The sequence below is a fragment of the Montipora foliosa genome, chromosome 6, assembly GCF_036669935.1.
Source record: "Montipora foliosa isolate CH-2021 chromosome 6, ASM3666993v2, whole genome shotgun sequence".
Taxonomy (NCBI): Eukaryota; Metazoa; Cnidaria; class Anthozoa; order Scleractinia; family Acroporidae; genus Montipora; species Montipora foliosa.
This window is the reverse complement of record NC_090874.1, coordinates 15,358,696-15,371,195: the sequence shown is the minus strand read 5'-3', so window position 1 is coordinate 15,371,195 and position 12,500 is coordinate 15,358,696. Positions and strand designations below refer to the sequence as shown.

The 12,500-nt window shown below is 41.8% G+C and overlaps 1 protein-coding gene across 2 annotated transcripts in view; it reads right to left on the bottom strand.

The window, feature by feature from the left end:
• LOC138006811 (condensin complex subunit 2-like) overlaps positions 1-12,500 on the bottom strand; it is a 24,150-nt gene that overhangs the window by 683 nt on the left and 10,967 nt on the right. Inside the window, exons 10-20 of one of the 2 annotated variants that reach the window (XM_068853389.1) lie at positions 12,209-12,291; positions 11,665-11,780; positions 11,060-11,208; positions 9,556-9,674; positions 8,296-8,418; positions 7,682-7,724; positions 5,964-6,025; positions 4,125-4,331; positions 3,923-4,030; positions 3,124-3,300; positions 1-777 (exon numbers count right to left, since the gene is read on the bottom strand). The exon at positions 1-777 is cut by the window's left edge and continues 683 nt beyond it. In XM_068853389.1, the coding sequence (XP_068709490.1) occupies positions 718-777; positions 3,124-3,300; positions 3,923-4,030; positions 4,125-4,331; positions 5,964-6,025; positions 7,682-7,724; positions 8,296-8,418; positions 9,556-9,674; positions 11,060-11,208; positions 11,665-11,780; positions 12,209-12,291 (1,247 nt within the window). In that variant the 3' untranslated portion in view covers positions 1-717. The remainder of the gene's footprint in view (positions 778-3,123; positions 3,301-3,922; positions 4,031-4,124; positions 4,332-5,963; positions 6,026-7,681; positions 7,725-8,295; positions 8,419-9,555; positions 9,675-11,059; positions 11,209-11,664; positions 11,781-12,208; positions 12,292-12,500) is intronic. The other variant, XM_068853391.1, reaches the window with a different exon arrangement.

The window sequence follows — 12,500 nt, the reverse complement described above, 5'->3', positions numbered from 1 at the left end:
AAAAGAAACTATAGAGCGTCAAAATCGTGAAGTGCACGAGGATGTCATTAGAAAAACGCTTTTCCTCACGTTGTTTTCGGTTCGTTGTATGACGTATGCATACGAAAATGAAAACCAGGAACGTAAGCCAACACAAGCAAACCTTTGGCGTGTGTTCAGGTTGCCTGAACAGAATGGTCGCAAACCGACTTTTGACGTCATTTTTCCCTTGACCCAGCTAATTCAAGATTTTAAAGTTAGAAAAAGCGGACAGATATAAAATATATTTTACATGAATATATTTTACATGAAGGCTTACAATTTGGCAGGTCAAGTGATCAGCAAACACACCATCGATATATAAAGAAAAAAAAGTTATTTTTTGATCGAAGAAGCACTTGAACCTGACAGATCATTTAGAGTCCTTGGATTCTTCAAGCACGCACACTTTAAGGAGCGTAACCTAACGGAACGATCATGGCGAGCGTGTTTCAATGATGACGTCCCCAAAGCATTTATTTGCAGTTACATTCTGTCAATTCAAAGTAGTTCTCAGGGCGCATGCCTCTGGGAAATTGATTAAAAATCGGTAAAGTTTCTATTTTCACACAAAAAATAAGCAACATTATTTCAGGCTAGTTCTTGACGCCCTCCCACGTCATTGTCAGACGGGATCTTCACATCCTGCCTTCACTTTGTTGTTAGGAAGGTGGTAGATCATTTCTGAGAACAGGAGACTTATGTGCCTTGAGAAACAAAAAAATCACACATGCTTGGATCACCAGTCATCTTGAGGCACTAAAAGAGAATAGAAGGTCTTGTTAAGTCTGTTGTTTAAGTATGATTACACCGTTGTCACTTTACTTTAAGTTCTTTATTACAGAACAGTAACAAGAGAAATTTGAAAGAGAAAGATAGGGATTCAAAAATTCATTTTTTTTCCTGATGCAAACCTTTTTTTGGACTGTTGAAAAAAAAACGTTTGATTGCAAACATCACGTCCTCCAGTTTAAAATTGCGGGAGAGAAGGTTTCATTTAAAATAAATAAGGTTTGTGACCGCTTCGCAGCTCGGTAAATATCCAACACTAGCCAGCACAACTTCAGTGAATAGTTGCTAATTATCCAACACCAATTCCATTTCGGCTAAATGGAGGTTTATCCGGAGGAATGCGGTGTGCACCCTTCAAAACACCAGGAGCAGCGATAAACAAGACATCGAAATGACGCTTTGATTGAGTTAATTCTAAAGTTGTAATGCACAAGAAGTAGGGCCTAGCATTGATCTTCACGATCTAATTCTGAGCACTTCTTTCTTGTAAGTGGAAACCACTATTGACAGTTATGGATGCAGGTTAACGTAAACTGAAAATTTCATATTCTTTTAACTTTATCTCGCAAACAGATCGTATCCTTTAAATCCGTGTTTGACGCATCACTAGCTCATTTGGTGCTTTCCTTTAGTCTTTTCTTCGAAGTGTGAAGTTAGACGAAATTCATGTAATATTGGGGAGTTTAAGCACGCGACGTTTTTAAACTGCGGAAGTCAACCGGAAGTGAACTGTTTTCCCTTTTAACTTGTCTTGTCACTACCACCTTTTACATTGCTAAGTACCTTTCCTCCATTAGAGATGATTAGGTTAAAAATATGGGAGACACTACTGTCCTGGCATGCGAAATGTTCATTTCCGGTTACCGTCCGCGGCTCAAGAACGTCGCACACTTTAACTCCCTGTTAACTGAATCGAAAACCTGTTTAAATGAATCTATTTTTTAAAATACCCCACCCCTGCCTTATCTCTCAGACCAATCGGGAGGTGTAATCTTCCGAATAAAGGACGATGAAATGAGTTTGGGCCAACTTCGACCAAACGGCTTAGAAACTTTGAGCAGACTCGATTTTCATGAAGAGGTAAGTTACCCATTGATAAATATTGGTTTCTTCACGTTAAGTGTTGACGTACAGCATTTTCGCACGAGTAGGCTGTTATAAGATAAAGTTGGCCGCAAAGGCGAATAACTAAGCAAACCATTCCTCAAACGACCAGTCACTTCCCTTTCACTTCACGTTACGCGAGATAAGTAGGACTCAAGTCCTATGAGTCAACCTTTGCGCGCGTATCTTTCTATTTTTAGAACGGTTAGAATGGCCGATCGGAATAAAGTTATTGTAAAACGAAGACAAAAATAGCAACAACAATGCATGAAATTTGTGCAAATTGATGTAAACGTGAGTCTCCTGCTGAAGGGTTAGTTCTAAAAATGGAAAGATAAGCGCAAATGTTGACTCGCGGATATAGTGCATAGGGAACCTCCTGGTCACGGACTCCTGTGTTTTAACTCAGTAGGGAATTCAGATCAAGTAGAATAGGTTCACTCTGACGAGTTACTGAGTCGAAACAGAAGTATGCGCTTTTTGAGAAAACCAACATCCATGACAGAAATGAGAAGAGCTTCGTTAATGAAATTTTCGAATCATTTTTAACAAGGAAGTATTCAAAGAGAGTGATATTCGTCGAAATAATCGAACGCTAACCGTTTTGACAACAGTGCTAGAGACTAGATAATGTATAGAAGCCATAAGCTCCAACATACTGAGTCTTGTTGAGCTGCAACGCTACTCTTATTGGGGAATATACAATTCAAGGTTTCCTTTAAAACGGCGCGTTTTTCCTATGGTCCAAGCGATGTGGATATTACAACGTGTTATTTTCAGGATATGTCCAAAATTCTTTAGACAAAACTTATATGCAACTCTTTCCATATTTCATATAGTTAAGCTGTAACAGAGTAAAACGCAGGGGGACCTTTCCCTGTTGTGGCCATTTTTCTTTAATGTCTCATGCCACTTGTCGTCTCGGTCTTTCAAATTTAGCGCCATTGCACCCGTGAATATCCCGGATCAGGATGTGTCACACAATTCGGCGCGATGGTCAGTCAATGTTGACCGATGCCCCCGCCCATTTTCCTTCCAAGTTCCTGCTCTGATGGCTTTGCTTGCCCGTTTGTTCCCTTCTTATCACCACTCTACATTAAGGCAACACCCGAGTTTGTTTATTGTGTTTCCTTATGTGTAATCAACTATATCATCTACGAGCTAGCAAGCGTTCCCACTCTCTGAATACAATAGTCACAACAAACCTACCTTTTCGTTTGCAAGATGTAAGATGCACACAAAAGCAATGGAAACTGACAGATTCTTCGACATGTTCTTGGACAGTTTTCCAGGAAGCTGAGCGTAAAGGTCTTTGAATGACTGGGTTTGCATTACCCTGCTTTCATCCTTTTGTCTACTGTCCGCGGGATCTGGTGGAGCATTTTCCTGCGTGGAAACATACCAAAGCACAGATGTTTTACGAGACATCTGGTTTGTCTCTTCTACTGGGCAAACCTGCCCAGAGGGAAGGAGCACGAACAGGACTCGAGGTCCTATGCGAGGTGCTCCACCCTACCCTATCCAGACCAGAAAGACCAGACCACAACACCGGGAACTACATGCCCTTCTCTTTACGACAAGTGCAATGTGCGGGTTCTTTTACGTCCCACAGGATTATGAACATTGAAGGGCTGTGAGACGGGACCTCCGGCTTATCGTCCTTATCCGAGAAGACTAGAGAGTCTAACCATTTGCAGATGTAATTACAAAGGCAGCACGTTCTCCTCAGTTATTTAAAGACCCTGAGTGTTGGTCCGGCCGGAGTTGAACTCACGACCTCCCGCGTGACAGCCCGGTGCTCAACCAACTGCGCCACCGGTGCGCGGTGATGTCCAATGCCATGTGATGTTACCGTTAATCCTTTTTGATCATTACCGATAAGGGAAATCGTGTAGATTTACGAGTACCAGGCGAATCAATCCACAATAAAACAGAAACAAGTCCTGCATCTGCATGGAGAATGAATATCAGTCAACGAGCGCGTAAATAATTGGAATGTTATACAAACCTTGTCTTCCACAGAACCTTGAGTGAGAATTCCCCACATGGCGGTCTTCAGTCTCTTCACATCCATCTTCTTCGCAGTTTTAGCATAACCAATGTCAATTTTCTGAACCTGTGAGAAATTAAATGAAACGGAATAAAAAAACAATAAGGGGAAAATGGGCGCATGCGTATTGTTTACGTAAATTTTCAAAGGTGGGACAAACCTTATTCGGTTGAGCGACCAAGCCATCGCCCGCGAACATGGTTAGATCCACCCCACTCTCGTTCGTGAAACTGAGGCCCTGGGAAGAGTCGGCTAAAGTCGTGTCTTGGGATAAAGGAAATTCCGCTTGCGTAATATCCTGGCCGGGAAGTGCGTTTCCAACGTCAGCACCATCGAACCCTCCATCGTCATCATCGTCACCACAATCCTGTCAAAATGGAAGGATTTGACACTTTCAAAATGAGGATAAATGTAATTCAGGAAAAGTTAAAACTAAGCCAGCAGTTTTGCCTAGGATATTTGGGGTCTCCAGAGAGGTTTGCAGGACATTGTCATGTATTTTGGCTCGAGATGCTTTTTCGCTTGCTTTCTTTTTTTCCTCCCTCCCTCCCATATTTAGTGGTAAGAATACATTCCACACACTGGGTTTTCTCAGTGATGCGTTGGCAGGTGCCTGGGAGGTGGACTGTGGCTCGGCTGTCATGGTGACCTCCTTGCTGCTGAGGAAACTGCTGCCTCCTCTCTTGAGACCTTTTCAGCACCTACCGTCCCATAAACTGATGTCGTGTTCTAACTAAAGGTAAACAACTTGACTGATATTTGAAACAACTGAAAGAGCTTCATCTATAGGAACTATTTTGAATCTGTCAAAACAAGGTAGCCATTCCAATGACATGTCAAGCTGCAAAAGATGGTGGCTCTTAGTTTTGAATCTTCGTATGTAATCGACGAGTGACCATTCAAATGAACCGCGCGGAACTTTCCTATGGCCTGTCTATTGATTATCTGGTTGCTCTAGAGGGAGTGCAATCCTTAGATTCCGTGAAAACAGGTGGATACTACAAACGAATAATTGAAAGCTCCACCTTCCCGAGACCCATCAAGTAAAAACCACAAAATATATCTTTACCGTGCCACGGAACGAAGAACAGTGATATAAATTTTTGCGCAAAATCGTGCATGGCAATGGACACTCCAAGTAATGCATTCCTGCTTTTGAGAAACCCACAGCAATCGACTCAATGGGTAATTTCCGACATAACTTCGGCATTTTTTTCTTAAAAGCAGTCTTCTCTAGGAAACCAAATGCGCCCTTTGCAGCTGGCGATCACATGGTACAAAAGCCGCCAAACTTGAGAGCAAATTGTGCACTGGGACATATAAAACAAAGCAACTTAATTTAAATTTTCTGCTTTAAATATCCCAGTGCGCAATAGACCTTATTCACGATGGCCACCATTTTGGATTCGCTATTATCATGCAAATTGGCTACACACTTCTGAGGGGGCAAACAACACAAGTTCAAGAGGTTATAGCCAACATCTTAGCCACACATATGATTTCTTTCACGTTCATTAAATTTTTAGTAAAATAGAATGATTACACAAGTTACTTCGATGTTTTTTTAGTAAAAAATGAGCAGATAACGAAGTAGAAAGTCAAAATGTCAAATGCAATCAAAAGATATAAAATTATTATAAAAGGTACTTAATTCTAAATTCTAAAACGTACTTTTAGTAATGTTATTTCAATATTTCGAGGAGCCGATTTTCCACCGATTGTCTTCTTTCCAATAATTGCCCCCCAGCATAACACATGGCTAATTTGCATGACAATTTGGAAACCAACATGGCGGCTATCGTGAATAAGGCCTATTTGCTCTCCAGTATGACGGTTCTTGTACCATGTGATCGCCAGCTGCAAAGGGTGCATTATTAGCAATACACTGGAACAAAATGCGTTTCAAGCCTCATGGAATTTCGTGCTGGGACTCGCCTGCAAAACGAGGCTAAAGTAAACTTTGAATTAACTTAGTACAGTTCCTACATTACGTGATTACCTGCAAGTCCGGACAGAAATTAACACAGTCGTTTGCATTCTCGTAGTTATACCAAGCAGAGCCTGGTGAGAAAAAACAAAAAAAATACACATTTTTTTTAAAGTAAAGCCTGATAGAGCACTGTGGTAGTTTCATAGCTAGTTTTCACGTTATGTCTTTTATGTCGCAATGTTGGTGGACGAAAAACAAAAGATTTCTCATTGGCTCCTTTTGTTCGTCCACCAGCAATTGCATATTGCAGCATTGTTATCTGTGTCTCTAGAGGTTGGTTGCAAACCACCTATTAAATGTAAACAGAAACCCATAAGGGTTGAAACGTGTAACGCGCGGTCACTGCTTGCGAATATTCAGTGCGAACCGATTGGCTGAATGTTTCAGTGCTAAGTACCATATTTGGAAACCCCTCGCTCTTGTTGTTCCAAATATTGTACTTAGCAAAATGAATGTTCAGAAGCTTGTTTCCCAGCACACAAGGGGCCGTTACACGTTTCAACCCTTATGGGTTTCTGATGTAAACGTTCATGCAATTAATAGACCGTCCTTAGGGCGGATGAATCAAACGATTGAAAGAATCTTAACTGGCTGGAGACAGATCAGATGGATAACTAAACTTGCAGCCGAGAAGATGAACGGTGACCAGCCCGAAGAACTTCTGCTGATTGGTAAGAGCAAGATTTCACCACCGGAAGTCAGGATTGTGAGCTGAAATGCGCTTCTAACATCCGGGCCCAACCCTAGCCTAAAATCTGTCCTCAGACGTAATCTATAACCCTTGCCCAACCAAACCTAACAGAGGAAAACCTTTTAAGGGTTTTTAGAAAATCGCAGATACGAACTTTGCTTAGGCAAAAACGAAGGGAAAACCTGAAAAATCCATGTTTGAACGGGATTTGAAACAACGATATCTGCGATACCGGTGAAGTCCTCAACAAGTTGAGCAAAAAGGCCAGTTTCGAATTCTCACGGATAGACTGGATCTAGCATGAGGGTAAGCGCTTTCCGAGCCAATGACCCAACACGCCGGTGCTTATACCCGGTTTCCGTAGCATTAAGCGACTAGGAGTACTTTTAACTCCCCCCTGGATGGGATGCTAGTCCATCGCAGGGTTACCCCCCAGCATTAAATTCCCCGGTACCCATTTATACACCTGGGTGAAGAGAGGCACCGTGTGAGTAAAGTGTCTTGCCCAAGAACACAACACAATGTCCCCGGCCAGGTCCCGAACCCGGACCACTCGATCAGGAGTCGAGCACACTAACCATGAGGCCATCACGCCTCCCATCATGAAATAGAGGCTAATGCGGGGGAAATAATTTGCATATGAAAAGAGATTCCACCGCATTAGGCTCCATTTCATACTCGATCCAATCCAACCGTTAGAATACGATACTGGCGAATTAGCAGAATACCAACAATCATGTCTCTTCATATTCAGATCCTCCAAGGGTTTATTACGTACTCAAGAAATAACCAGCGCCCAATTGGCTTGAAAGCGAGCACTGCACTTGTATCGTAGAGGTCATGGGTTGAAATTCCATTCAAGATAAACATTTTCGGGCTTTCATGTCGTTACCGCTTAATTAATGCTGATAACTTCAATGATGATGATATAAGAATCTTAATTATTATTTCCGCAGTTCCAATGTGTCTAGCAAAACCTCTACAACGGTGAATGAATGGCTACAACTGAGAGATCCGATCCCTCATAATTACCTACCATCGTCTCTAATATCTGTTTGAGCTTGCACTTGACGTTTTACCTTGGAGAGAGGGCAAGCAAATGAAAAATGTAACGTTAATTGCTATTTTGCCGGAATGTAGCAGAGGCCTGGGTGAGACTGGCAGTTGCTTGGAGGGCCACGTAATCGCGGTTCGTATTTTGCGATCATTAAGCGAGAGTGAGGCATTAGAACTACGGTCAGCCTTCGCCGCGTTCACAACTGAAGTTTCGTTGATTGTTAAAACGAGCTGAAAGAATCTTTAATACCTTCGTTAGGCTGTATATGACAGCAACCATTTACATTAAATAGTGACTTTCAATGAGAATACCGTAAAACCCCGAGGGTCGCACCACTGCATGGCCAGGAGTGCGCGTTCCCCGGTTTTTCAAACTGCTGTTGTTTTAGGGTTTTACGTGTCCGGCTCATTGGTCTTCCCATCATGCTCGAGTGAATGTAAATAAATGGCATCGTGGTTTGGCTGGCCAACGCGCCCACATATCATCAAGCTCAAGTATCCGGTTGAGTAGTGGAGGTAAAACCGGTGTTCATCATCAGCAACCTCACAATTTCCCCGCTAGAGGTAATTCCTAAAACTATTTCCTGTACTCACCATTATTTTTGGCTTGATGAAAAGTCTGAAGAGCTTATCAGCATCATAATGGAGGTCGTCAGGTAATGTCGTTTTGTCTGCCGTGTATTTTGCAAGAGTTGCTTTCGATAAAGTCGTAGCCGCCTGGCAAGAGAGTAAACACAATGCACAAATTGCTCCCCAAGTAAGACTCACACGTACGAGTTAATTTTGCAAAACTAGCCGTGACGTAAGTATTTTCCCGGGAGTGTCACTGTGCGCACTATCATTGGCCAGTTTACCAGTAAGGCTCGCTAAATTTATAAAGGCTCCCGCAAACGAGAAAACGCTGTTTCGCGAAATGTTTCCTCGGCGCGCAAACGAGGAAACAGTTGCTGAGGAAGCAAGCTGTTTCTGGACAAATTCAGAAACACATTTGCTTCCGCAACAAATATTTTCTGCCGCCGCAAAGGGGGAAACATTTGCTTCCGCAACATTGTTGCCTCGTTTGCGGGTGCCTTAAAGTTTGTTTTTGTCGCTTGATTCAAGCATCTCACTGACCTCGTTTTCCGGAGCTCAGCCTCAGCTTTACGACTCCGTGCCTTTATAGTTCAATTTACAACCCGACAGCATCAAAGGAATTAATGGTTTGGCAGACAACTGCATGAAAACCACTTTAACAAAATCGAATAGTTGTAAACAAGTTAAATTTTCAGGTGAAGCTATGATCCTCGCAGTTATGACCGCAATTTTTGCAATTGCGTAAAGAAGCCTGAAAAATTCAGGACTTCAACGAGTTTGAACCCGTGACGTCGCGATACCGATAGCGTTTCGTACAACAAACAAATGCGAAATCTTCAGTCTTAGGTCGTGTTCTACTGGAATCAATCGTTTTTAGTTGGTTGTGTTGGTTGGGTTTTTTAGTCTTCTATTCGGAAAAAACCGTTTTCGGTTGGTTTGGTTGATCAACTTTTTCAACCGGCATCAAAGTAGGTTGAAACGGTTGAAAAAGCGTTGGCAGTAACCGCTGTCGTTTACGCGGGCCATTAAAAGTCAGCCGCGGGCTCGTGCTGTGTTGCTTTCCTTCAACTTGTCAACGCTGAGAAGTCTAGTAACAACTATTCCAAGGAGTTACCGCGTTTCAACCGAAAACGGTTGGAAAAATGTTCTATTAACCCATTCAACCTAAACTGGTTGCGGCTGAAACGGTTGATCCCAATTAGCAATAGAACACGACCTTAATCTACATCCTTTCCTTTCTCACTTTCAGTAAATTTTTATGGTCGCGGAAGAAAGATTTACCCTTCCTTTAGCAAAACTGTTTGCAAAATCCACTTCACTGTCAAACTTCAGACTAAAAGGCTGCTTCTTTGTTCGCTTTTTCTTGTTCTGTTCATCTGGTAAGGCTGAATTCACACCTGCTACAATGTGAAGAAAAAAAATATACTTTGAAAAATTCACAACAAGCTCATTCTACGTAACCGTGCAAGTTGATCAATGATAGGCCTTTTTACGGTAAATCGATGATTTTGAAAGTCGGTGAACCAGCGATTGAAATAAACTGCACATCTTTGAGTTTCCAATGTCAGAGAACTTGTGTTATTAAACACGGCAGTCACTTCCTGTCTTCTCGTCGGCTAACTGAAGATCCCTATTCTGGGCATAAAAGTAACTTACAGATTTGTTAACAATCTGCTAATTCAGCGACCTGTGGGTTACCTGAGCACTATGCTTGGGCCAAGGGCATTAAACTGTTCGTTTTTGTTCTACCAATCACAAAAAGAAATTCGATACTTGCTTATTGACAGGGCTTGGTTCCCGGATTGTCTCTTTATGTTCATGATCCATAGAAGCACAAAATTTGAGACTGAGCTTTTAAAGTGCACCTTAACTCAAATATTTTTTATTCCTAATATAAATCTCCCCATCAAAAGCAAACATATGCCACCATTGTTACCCAGAATTTCGCTTTTTCTGTGCCGTGCAAGCCACGTGAACTTGGCAGAACTTGTAGCAGTAATTTGGACCCACGACCGTGACACGAGAGGCATGGGTCTACTCTCGATTTACGTCACAAACCGCTTTTCATTCCTGTTTTCAGAGAAATTTTGCATTGCAAAGCAGTTTGTGACGTAAAATCGACATCACAGTCGTGGGTCCAAACTACTGCTAGTTGTGCCGGATAACTTTGCGCGTCTTACCCGGCAAATAAAACGCGAAAATTTGAGGTAAGAATGGTAAAACATGTTTGCTTTTGGTGGGGAGATTAACATTGTAGACGAAAAATATTTGAGTTTAGGTGCAGGGCAACACATTCTCCATCGATCCTTATGAATTGGTATCTACAGGTATTATTTTAAATTCCTAATTGATCTGCGACTAGGGCTTTTCTTTATATCTTTGTTTTTACAACTATTCACGCCCACTAAAAAAAACTCAAAAAAATGGAACGCCTGCAGCTGATTCAGTGGAGCAATATGAGTTATACATATGGGTTATTGACCAAGCTTGTTTGGTCAAGATGGCTGGATATTCGCCAAGTTCTTTTTTTGCGTGTTCGTCTCGGTCCACAAACACGCAAAAAAAGAACGAGGCCAATATCCAGCCATCTTGACCGAACAAGCTTGGTCAATAAAGGATTTATTACATGACTTAAAACACAAAAAAATGATCTTTTATCTTGGGGGACCAAGCGAGAAACGATAGCTCCATCTTGCCCGCTCGGGTAGCCAATCACAGCGCGCGATTTGGTTCATCTTGCCCGCTCACGGAGCTAGTCATATAATAATAATTCCTACACAGGTACCTTTGGAAAACCTTGAGCGTAGTTTCCAATGATGGGGTCCTGCCCAAGTTGACATTAGGTCAGTTTTAAAGTAGGAGTAATCACTTGGCTGAGAAGACAACTCCAAGCACAAAGTACCAGCAGTTGTGGCAGCAGAGCTAACGGTTGTTCTGTGTGAGGGAAAAAAAGAACTGAAAGCCTTGCTAAAATGGCATATTTCTGTCCAGTGGAATTTAATTAAGGCTAAAAGAAATGTAATTTATGGCAAAGTTAATCTTAAGCCAAAGCGGCCTTTTCGCGCCAAATAGACCTGCCTTTATTTTGGGGGTGCCCCAAAATCCAGCAGGCAATTATTTTTTTTGCGAACCGTTGCGGATTCATTGAGCACCACCCTTCACGTCCCGAGGCTACTTGGTCGTGGAGGTAAGTATCTAGTTAGGTGGGTGTTTTTTTTTTTTCACTGGACCGTGTGCTGGTTAGCAGAGGATCTGAAGTGTGAAATGTAATCAAGGTTCTCAAAAAAATTGTAAATGGAATTAGGAGGAGAATGGAACAATGTAGTCAGGACTAGGCCCTAATGTTTTCACTTTTTACTAGCAAATTATAGCCAGCTAAAGTTCCAGAACCTTCCATCTTGAGAAGAAACCATTCTAGCCTCCTGGCCATCAGCAAAGGCTAGTGTTGCATCACAAATTTGCTTAGTGAAAGCCGTTTCACAGCGATCCCTTCCAAATTCTGTGTCCTGTTGAGTAAACCGAATTACTCACCATTAACAACTACACAAGAAAAACAATAATATATAATTTGGCTAAAGAATTAATAGTTTTTGAACATAATAGAGCCCAGTTGAAAATAAGGTTCCGACGATTGAGGGAGGGGTAATGGAATTCCATCAGAAATTGAAGAGCAGACTGCAGCCTTGTTACCATACCCCAGGATATTAAGTCTTGGCACATACAGGAGTTACAGATGTATGACTTTACATTTTCAAACCTCATTGGCAATGACTGGTGATAATCGCTGCAAGCTGAGGGCAAGTTGAAGCGCATTAATCATGATTGTGAATCAACAAAAAAGATAAATTTTAGGACATCATCTTTATAAGCCTGTTGATTACATGAAGGGACCGTGAAACCTGTAGCCTTGTCCTGAACACGAAATACTACTTACCTCTCCTACGTCAGGAAAATCATCCTCACCAAAGTCATCGCCAGCTGTATCTGGATAGTAAGTTTCCGGCTCAACTTCAGTCGCTGTAACAACACACAAGTTTATGACGATTTTCAACGCAGGGTAATCAAGTATTCACGACCAAAATTTTCAAGCATCTTCTAGAATGGTTTGAACAACCATTCAAATACCGGTTATTTATTTCATTTCATGGAATTAAACTAAAACATTTCATGTCTTGTTTCCAGCAAGAAACTTAATCCTTGTCCTTTAGAAGCTTCTAATCCCCAGG